Source organism: Melospiza melodia, assembly GCF_035770615.1.
Source record: "Melospiza melodia melodia isolate bMelMel2 chromosome 7 unlocalized genomic scaffold, bMelMel2.pri SUPER_7_unloc_2, whole genome shotgun sequence".
Classification (NCBI taxonomy): domain Eukaryota; kingdom Metazoa; phylum Chordata; class Aves; order Passeriformes; family Passerellidae; genus Melospiza; species Melospiza melodia.
The window spans coordinates 276,190-286,443 of NW_026948498.1; the positions used below are offsets into that span (position 1 = coordinate 276,190).

A 10,254-nucleotide genomic window follows, 5' to 3' on the forward strand; every position below is an offset into this window, starting at 1 on the left:
AATCGCCCTGGGATTCTGGAATTAATTGCAAATTGGCCTGAAGGTGAAAATTTTGGTCTCACAGATGGAGAACAAGAACCAGTGACATGTGCTGAAGGAGCTTCACCATAACAACCATCTAACAGCAGAGGAAGCACGCTACACTCTTTTCACTGACGGTTCCTGTCGCATCGTAGGGATGAACTGGAAGTGGAAAGCAGCCATATGGAGCCCCACCTGACAGGTTGCACAAGCTACCGAAGGAGAAGGTGGATCAAGTCAACTTGATGAACTCAAAGCTGTTCAGCTGGCCCTGGACATTGCTGAGAGAGAGAAATGGCCAAAGCTCTACCTTTATACTGATTCATGGATGGTAGCCAATGCTCCGTGGGGATGGCTGGAGAGGTGGAAAGAGGCTAACTGGCAGCGTAGAGGAAAACCAATTTGGGCTGCTGATGAGTGGAAAGACATTGCTTCCAGGGTAGGGAGGCTACCTGTGAAGGTCCACCACATATATGCTCATGTCCCCAAGAATTGGGCTGATGAGGAACACCAAAACAATGAACAGGTAGATCAGGTAGCAAAAATAGAGGTGTCAAAGATAGACTTAGATTGGCAACAGAAGGGAGAGTTTTTCCTAGCTTGATGGGCCCATGATGCCTCAGGTCATCAGGGCAGACATGCCACCTCTAATTGGGCATGAGACCGAGGGGTGGATTTAACCATGGACAGTATTTCTCAGGTCATCCATGACTGTGAGATGTGTGCTGCCATCAAGCAGGCCAAGCGAGTGAAGCCCCTATGGCATGCTGGGCAGTGGTCCAAGTACAAATATGGGGAGGCCTGGCAGATTGACTCCATCACACTGCCCCAGACACGCCAGGGCAAGCGCTACGTGCTGACCATGGTGGAGGCCACCACTGGATGGTTGGAGACCTACCCTGTGCCTCACGCCACTGCCAGGAACACCATCCTGGGCCTGGAAAAGCAAATCCTGTGGAGACATGGAACCCCTGAGAGGACTGAGTCAGACAATGGGACTCATTTCAAGAACAGCCTTATCAATACCTGGTCCAGAGAACATGGTATTGAGTGGATATATCCTATCCCCTATAATGCACCAGCTGCTGGGAAAGTTGAATGGTGCAACAGACTACTTAAGATGACTCTGAAGGCAATTGGTGGCGGAACTTTTAGAAATTGGCAAATGAACTTAGCAAAAGCCACCTGGATGGTCAACATCTGAGGGTCTATAAATCGAGCTGATCCTGCCCAGTCTGAACCCCTGCACACAGTGGATGGAGATAAAGTCCCTGTTGTACACATGAAAGGTATGTTAGGAAAGACTGTTTGTATTAATTACACCCCAGACAAAGACAACCCCCTCTGTGGGATTGTTTTTGCTCAAGAACCTGGTTACATTTGGTGGGTAATGCAAAAAGACGGAGAAAGCTGTTGTGTACTACAAGGAAACCTAGTCATAAGTGAAAACTGTGTGTACGGTTTTACTCTGATGCAGATGGAAATAGAATAAGGGGTGGATAATGTCCTGGATTGCAAGGCAATATGTGTGTTCTGTTCCCATCTGTTAGAGGTGAGGCAGTTATCTTCTGTTAATTGGGCAGTTTTCTTTATCTCTTCCACAAACCAATCCTCCCTCTGGGAAGACATCTGCCGTTAATGAGCCATTGAGTGTCACTGCATGACTGATCAAAATTATAGCATCCCATTGCGAGATGCTCCGCCCAGAGCGAGGAGCCAAGCATTCCTAACTAGATATAATCTGAGATTTTGGGACACCAGAACAGCCTTTTCCACTGGATTCCCAGAGGAGCAGCAGCTTTTTCCATTGGATTCCCGGAGGAAGACCAGGCCTATCCACACCATCACTGGATCTTCAAAGGAAGACTACACCCTTCTACAGGATCACTGCTTCAACAGAACCACATCTACTACTTCAGGAGGACTGCAGCCACCATTTCAATTGGACTGCTACCAGCACCCTGACCAACAGGGTGTCAGGTTATATTCTGACTCTGTCAGTGCTGTTTGTATTACTGCATGGTTTATTTGTTTAATTTTCTTCCCTAATAAAGAACTGTTATTCTTGCTCCCATATCTTTGCCTGAGACCCCCCCCTTAATTTCAAAATTATAATAATTCAGAGGGAAAGGTTTACATTTTCCACTTTCGGGGAAGGTCCTGCCTTCATTAGCAGAAGCCTCTCTTCAAACCAAGACATTAACCCTTAGGGGAAAATTGAAAATATATACCCCACACTCAGTTAGAAGTATCCTAAGCCAAAAGGCTGAGAAATAGTTCACTGATTCCTGTATGTTAAATTATGAAGCCATCTTAATAGATAATGATTTAGAGGTAATTGTGCGTAACCAACTCAACCCTGCCCAGTTTTTCTATGGAGAACCAGATGAGGAACTAATACATAATTGCCTAGAGGTTATAAACTATCAAACTAAAGTAAGAGAGGACCTAACAGATCAACCACTCCAAGGGGGAAAATGATTGTACATCAATGGATCTTCATGGGTAATAAAGGGGCACAGGGTATTGGGGTATGCTATAGGGCATGAAGGGTTGGTAGCTAGAAAAGAGAAAGTTACCTTCCAACTTGTCAGCCCAAGGTGTGAGTTGAATGCCCTAAAACAAGCTCTGGAAACATTACCACAGAAAATTGGAACAATAGATACAGATTGAAAATATGCTTTTGGAATAGTGCATGCCTTTGGAAAAATTTGGGAAGAGAGGGGGCTATTCAATTTAAAGGGAAAGGGACTGATTCACAAAAAATTTCTTTTAGAAGAGTTAGAAACCTTACAATTACCAGAGGAAGTAGCAGTGGTGTATGTTAAAGGGCATAAAAAAGGGGCAACTCAGGAGGAGTGAGGAAACAGTTAGGCTGATCTAGAAGCTAAAAATGCAACTAATCAGAGATAAAAAAAGTAATAATAGTATTAACACCCATGAGAGAAATGCAAAAAGTCCCCATATTCAGTGGGACAGAAGAGGAAGAACTCCTTAGAAGAGAAGCCAAGAAAGATAAAAAAGAGAAGTGGAGATTAGCAGATGAGAGGCAAGTGTTGAATAAACTTCTGGCCAGGAAAATGCTAGAAGGCATACATGGAACAACACATTCGGGTATACAAGTGCTAAGTGATCAATATCTATGGGATTAGGACGGCATAGGAATTTTCAGAGTAGCTAAGCAAGTAACTGAATGGAGTGTGGTATGTCAACAAGTGAATAAGAAAATCACAAGGAAAACCCCCAGAAGAGGGTGACAACTAGCATTAGGGCCCTTCCAAAATATCCAAGTAGACTTTACTGAGCTTCCCCACATACAACAGTGGAAGTTTTTGCCAGTGATAGTAGATCACTAGACTCATTGGGTAGAAATGGTACCCACTGTGAAAGCCAATGCCAATGTTGTAAGTAAAACACTTCTAGAATCAATCATTCCCTGATGTGGGAGGGCAAACAGGATTGAACCCGACTGGGGAACTCAATTTACAACAAAGATATTGCAGCAAGTTGTTCAAACCCTGGGAGTAAAATAAGAATTTCACAATCCAAGTGTCCTGCGGTGACGTTATGATGCTTGTATCCCCATTCATATGTTCTGTGCCTTTAAAACTGGCTCTGAAGAGTGGAAGTTTTGTTTGGGTTTCTCTTATCAGGGACACAGAGACGGACAGTACATAAGGCTGTTTTCGCTTCTTGCTTTCGGCTTGCTGCTTTGCTTGCTCTCTTTTCTGCTCTCGCTTCTGCTCTGCTTTGGCCTCTGCTTATTAGCTAGTTCTAGCTAAACAGTCCAAATTCCTTCCTGGACTGTTTCTCCTCTCCTGTTTCTGTGACCATCTCGAACCTGCTCTGGACTGGGACCTGGGAACACCGAAGGTTTGCACGGTGTGGCTGCAGCAGCTGCCCCAGCACCGGAGGGACTGAGAACAGAGCAACCACCCCCGAAAGAGACTTTCTGATTTTGTCATCTTTCTCAGGGTGGTGTCATCCGGTATTGTTAATTTTGTGTGCTGGAGGGTGCTGTGCCTGTTAAATAAACAGGTTCTTTCCACTTCTCTCCAAAGAATTCTTCCTGAACCAGTTGGGGGGAGGGGCCGTCTGGGTTTTGCTTTCTAGAGGGGCCCTCCTTTGCAAATTCTTTAACAAATTTGCCCTAAACCAGGACACCAAGGCATCCACAGAGTTCTGGTCAGGTTGAGAGAATGAATCAAACTCTTAAAAGAGCTCTAGTTAAGCTAAGGATTGAAACCAAAATGTCATGCACAAAATGTCTCCATTTGGCCTTATTAAGAATTAGAACCCAAGCCCAGTCAGATATGGGGATGTCACCCTATGAAATGATGTTTGGGTTACCCTTCCTGACCTCACCCCAGAAGGCTTCCACCTATGAGGGAGGGGGAAGCCAATGCCAAGAAATAAGTTTTGTCTATAGCACAAACCTTATAAGGGATACGACGTAAAGGGGCAATTCCTCAAACTACCACCCTGGATTTCAGAATCCATAATATTAATACTGGGGATTGGGTGATGATCAAGTCATGGAGAGATCAGCCTCTAAGTCCTCAGTGGGAAGGTCCCTTTCAGGTACTGCTCACCACCGAATCGACCGTACAAACTGCAGAGTGCAGATGGACTCATGCCAACAGAGTCAAAAGCCCAGTAGAAGAACCCAAAGAGTGGACTACAACATCCAGGCTGGGTGAAACAAGATTGACTTTCAAGCAGAGACTGAGAAACAACCAGAAAAAAACACCAAGATGCCCAAAAAGTAGAGTTAAGCTTCCACCAACCAGCTTGAGAACTGTCTTCCTGTTTTCGTGGGTGAGAATTACCAGCATCTGTTGAGGAGAAGTACACAAGGGACTGAAAAAGGTAATGGGGCAGCATCCTTAAGAAGTTAGACAAGGAATACAGGGCAAGATTGGGTTGGCCCCTTTGTTCACTACCAAGAAGGCTCCATAGCCCTGCTGTGGGTAGCAACCACATAGGCATGGTAAGGTGGGGACAAAAGGCCATACCAAACCTCTATCATTCCTCAGTTGCCTTTTAATTCAACAAGGACTGGAGGGCAGGACCCAGTTGGCCTCTGTACTCACCCCTAAGATACACTGACTATGGGTAGCAGCCACATAGGCACAGTAGATGGGAGTCAAAGCCATACTGGACCTCTGTGATGGCTTTTTGTTCATTCCAAACAAGTGTGTCTAAGGAAAACCTGACATTTTTTCTCCTGTCCCACTGTCCTTGCCCACATCAACAGATGCTGGCATGACTCATTCAAAAATGAGAGAAAATTTTTGAATCAATTGTTTGAAAACAATGACTTCTAGAAAAAGAAAAGGGGGGTTTATTATAGATGAGTAATCCTATGGTTGACACTCACAATTAAGGAGTGAACATTAAATATATGTTATGAAAATTTTTGTATATGTATAGTTATCCTTCCCCTCCCCCTTGCATTGTTATCACAGGATGGCCTCAGTAGTCAGGGCATTTGGGAGGGTTGGCTTGTTACTATGGCAGCACCTGACCTCCAATCAAGATGTAAGACAGTGATCTACACCACTGGACAGTGCAGAAGGAGTTGATTGACAAGACTTTGGGAGGGGCTAGAGGCATAAAGGACAGAGCATCCATTTTGTAGATACGCACATGACTGAATTTGTTGCTCCTGATGCTGTATTGTTTTCTTTATTCAGTCTTCTGTTGTATTTTTATAAGGTCTTAATAAACCATTTAAAATATTTGAAAGTAAAAATTGTTTCTCACATGGGGTTGCGGAATCTGGGGCAAGGTTGTCCACACTGGGTCAGCTCTCAAGGTACAACTTCACTGACCTTGCCAGACTTTCTTAGGAGATAGCCTGGATCAAAATCAATCACAGAATGCTGCAACAACCACTTCTCTGCAGACAACAGTAATAAAATACATTCCTTAAGATAGGAATACATATTTCTTAGAAGCTCTTTGAAATATTTCTCCATAACTACAAAAGGAACTATTCCTAATGAACTGTTCCAGAGCTGAGGAAAATCAAGGCAGAGCCATGAGGACTTGCTTGATCCTAATGAGCCCTGTGGTACATTTGGAGCTGAGCCCTTGAAACACAGGGCCTGAGAGGAGATTGCACAAACTTTTCCAAGAGTCGAAATCAGAGGAAAAACTCAGTGTCTCAAAGCTTGAATGGATCTCACTGAGGTCCATTGCCAACACAGACTCCTCAAGGGCTCGTTGGAAGACAGAATTGGAGGCCAGGATGGCACAAAATCTTCTCAGAGAATCAGAGTATAGAAAGGAAAATTCAAAGTACCTTAAAAATCTTGAGTATCTCAAAGAATTAATGAGCCCCACTGAGTGTCAGTACAAAGCTCTCAAGGGACTCATTAAAGCAGATAATTGGGGCCATGATTGCACAAACCTCTCACAGAGTGTCTATCAAAAGGGAAACAACCAAGTACCTTAAAATACCCGAAGTACCCTGAAGCATTATGGAGCCCACTGAGTGTTGTTACTGACAAAGCCTCTCCAGGGACTAATTACAGCAGATAAGTGGAGGCCATGATTGCACAAACCTCTCAGAGACTCCAAGGCAAAAACCAAACCCAAAGTCCTTTGAAAAACCTGCAGTCCCTGGGAGCATTCAGGAGCCCCCAAGGCCATTCCTGAGCAAGGCTCCCCAGGGACTCCTTCCAGCAGAACCTTGCGGCCACTGGAATGTGGGCGAGGGGGGGATGCTGAGGGCAGGACAAGGGACTGACAGTGCCCAGCCTGGCTGGGGCTGTGCCAGGAGGCCCCAGGACCTCAGGACAAGGTGTCTCCTCACAGCCCTTGGTGGCACAGACCCTGCTGCTGTGCCCCAGGGCACCAAGACTTGGCTTTTCTTTGTGCCCACCTATCATCCGTGCCTACAGTTCTCTGCTCTGCCTGGGGCCTGGGGACACTTTCTCAGTTGTGTCCCTCAGTGGGACCCATTAAAAGTCCAACAAACTTTGGAGTTGGATTCTGACTTGGAGTTCTGGAGAGGTTTCTTCAGCTGCCTCTCAGGGACTGATGTTCAGGGCCTGAGCACAAAGCCCTAGAGGCTCATTAAAGTCCTCATGCTGTGTCTGTGCTGCTGCCTGGGCTGGGCTCCTGGCCCAGAGGCAGCTCCTGGTAACCAAGAAGAGTTTCAAAAGCACATTTCTCTTGATGAGCAGCTCTTCTGCCAGCCCAGCATGGCTGGGGCACTGCCTGCAGCCACCCTGGGCACAGCACAGAGGCACAGAGAGCTTCAATCAGTCAGGGCTGAGAAGGGGCTGAGAAGTGCCTGGGGCAGAATCACTGCCAGCCCTTGGCACAGGAACCTCTGGCTGCAGGACAATGCATCTGCAGCTCCTGGAGCCATTTCCTCAAGCTGGAACATCCCAATGCCTACAGACGCTGTGAGTACATTCTCTGATTGTCTCTTGTGCAGAGCAGCCAGGGGTGCCCAGGCCTGTCCTGCAGAGCAGGGTCCTGCATCCCAGGGCACTGTGCTGGGGCAGGGACTCTGCTGCCTGCCAGGGACAGCACTCAGCCAGCCCTGGCAGCTGCTCCCAGCACTGGGGGACAAGATCTGGGTGGGAGGAGACAGCTGGTAAGGCTTGGAAGTGTTCTCCTGATGTGGGGAGCATGCTGCATTGTTCAGGACTGCTCCCAGCATGGCATTTAACTGCAGAACATTTCCAAGTAGATTATACATGGAGCACAGCAAGGCACGGGCTGCATAAAAGGGAAAATTTTGCTTTAAAAATCTACTTGTCTCTGATACTTGGATTGGAAATTGCACATAGAAATTAATCTCTCAGTTCAGGTTTTGAATAAGAAATAAAAATATCACAGATCGAATAAACCAGGCAGTGACAGAGATAAAGACAGGGTCTCTCACAGGCAGCATCACTGTCACTTTTCCAGCCTCCTCAGGGTTGCGCTGATGTTTCCATCAGAGCCTGCAGAGCCAGAGCTGCCCCTGGGCAGTGCCTGAGCTGGGAGGGGTCTGCAGGGCAGAACTGAGCCCCCAGGGCTGAGCTGGGCTCTGGCAGCACTGGCAGGTCCCAGCCCTGGGCATAGGGAGCAGCTGCTGGCAGGGACAGCTCCAGGCAGCAGAGCCCTGGGCAGGCAGTAGGGGGAAAGTGCCCCCAGGCTGTCCTGGGATATTTAAAGTCCTCTCAAAACCCAAGTGTTCCATGATTACTTTTTTACAGATCCCCATGCCAAGGCACTCTAAATGCCCAACAGCAGCTCCATCAGGCACTTCCTCCTGCTGGCATTGGCAGACACGTGGCAGCTGCAGCTCCTGCACTTCTGCCTCTTGCTGGGCATCTCCCTGGCTGCCCTCCTGGGCAACGGCCTCATCATCAGCGCCGTAGCCTGTGGCCACCACCTACACATGTCCATGTTCTTCTTCCTGCTCAACCTGGCCCTCAGCGACCTGGGCTCCATCTGCACCACTGTCCCCAAAGCCATGCACAATTCCCTCTGGGACACAAGGGCCATCTCCTACACAGGATGTGCTGCACAGCTCTTTTTCTTTATGTTCTTCATCTCAGCAGAGTTTTATCTGCTGACCATCATGTGCTATGACCGCTACGTGTCTATCTGCAAACCCCTGCACCACGAGACCCTCCTGGGCAGCAGAGCTTGTGCCCACATGGCAGCAGCTGCCTGGGCCAGTGGCTTTCTCACTGCTCTCATGCACACAGCCAATACATTTTCCCTGCCCCTGTGCCATGGTAATGCCCTGGACCAGTTCTTCTGTGAAATCCTACAGATCCTCAAGCTCTCCTGCTCCAAATCCTACTTTAGGGAAGTTGGGCTCATTGATGTTAGTGCTTGTTTAGCATTTGGTTGTTTTGTGTTCATTGTTTTCTCCTATGTGCAGATCTTCAGGGCTGTGCTGAGAATCCCCTCTGAGCAGGGATGGCACAAAGCCTTTTCCACCTGCCTCCCTCACCTGGCCGTGGTATCCCTGTTCCTCAGCACAGCCGCATTTGCTCACCTGAAGCCCCTCTCCATGTCCTCCCCATCCCTGGATCTGTCAGTTTCAATTCTATACTCGGTGGTGGTTCCAGCACTGAACCCCCTCATCTACAGCCTGAGGGACCAGGAGCTCAAGGTTGCAGTGTGGAGGCTGACGACTGGATGCTTTAAGAAACATTAAACTGCTGGCCAGTTTCTGCAAGTCACTTGTAATAAAAGTCACTCATAAGAAAATCTTTGAAAATTCTTGTTTCTTTGGTTTTCGATTTTTTTTTCTGTATTTTAATTTTTAAATATTGTGAACAAAAATATCATTGTTTGTGCCATTTCTCATTTTGTTTCTCTCTACCTTCCCTGTGGCTACGCTCTTGGTGGCTTTAAACAAACTGAAGGAACTCCCAGCAGAATTTTCTGCAGAGATGCCCTTTTGTTGCCATCTCTGGAGCTGCAGCGGCAACGTCTGTGTGCAGAGCTGGAGGCAGATCAGTTCTGGCCCAGCAGCTGTGCCCAGCAGCAGCAGCACTTGGTGTTGCCAGTGCTGCTGCCATGGCCCTGCCCCGCTGCCCTGGTGGCCCTGGTGTTGCTGTAGGCCCTGAGTGCTCTCGGGGCCAGGCACAGTCCTGGGGGTGGCAGTGCCAGGGCTGCAGCAGGGACAGGCCATGGGCACTGCTGGGGCAGCGCTGACACCTCAGGCCAGGCACTGGGGGCTTCAGGCTCCTTGCCCAGGCTCTCACAAGAACACGCCCAGGCCAATGATCAGCACAGAAAAGCCCCGTGAGCAACCCCAGGCTGGCTTTGGGCAGGCTGGGGGCAAACAGCATGGCTGGGGCTCTGCAAGGGCCTGGGGCAGATAGGAAGGAGCAGCAGAGCAGGGGTGATTCATCCCCAGTGCACTGGACAGTCCAGGGCAGAGTCCCAGAGCGTCCTCATGGAGCTGCCAACAACATCCCCCCTCTGCAGCCCTGGCCTCTCCCCCAGCTCACACAGGTGCCCCATCCTTGCAGGCACAGACATGGCAGCACTGGCTCAGGAGCCCCTGTTTGCATTGCACACAGCAGGGGGAGCATCCCCATGCTGTTGCTGTGGGGACATGAACCTGAGGGGGAGCACAAATGCCATCAGCCCATGGGCCAACAAGGGCTGGGGGACACCAGGGAAAACACTGAGCTTTGTCCTGGCCTCTGCAGTCAGCCAGAAAGTTTGTTCCCATCAGCTGAGAGTCTCCCACTGCAGACGCTG

General features: G+C 48.3%; 1 protein-coding gene across 1 annotated transcript; it reads left to right on the top strand.

Moving 5' to 3' along the window:
* The first annotated feature begins 8,248 nt into the window (after positions 1 to 8,248).
* Positions 8,249 to 9,196, top strand: LOC134432912 (olfactory receptor 14C36-like). Its single transcript, XM_063181785.1, has one exon. The coding sequence runs from the start codon at positions 8,264 to 8,266 to the stop codon at positions 9,194 to 9,196; it is 933 nt and encodes a 310-aa protein (XP_063037855.1). The 5' UTR covers positions 8,249 to 8,263.
* The last annotated feature ends 1,058 nt before the right edge of the window (positions 9,197 to 10,254 follow it).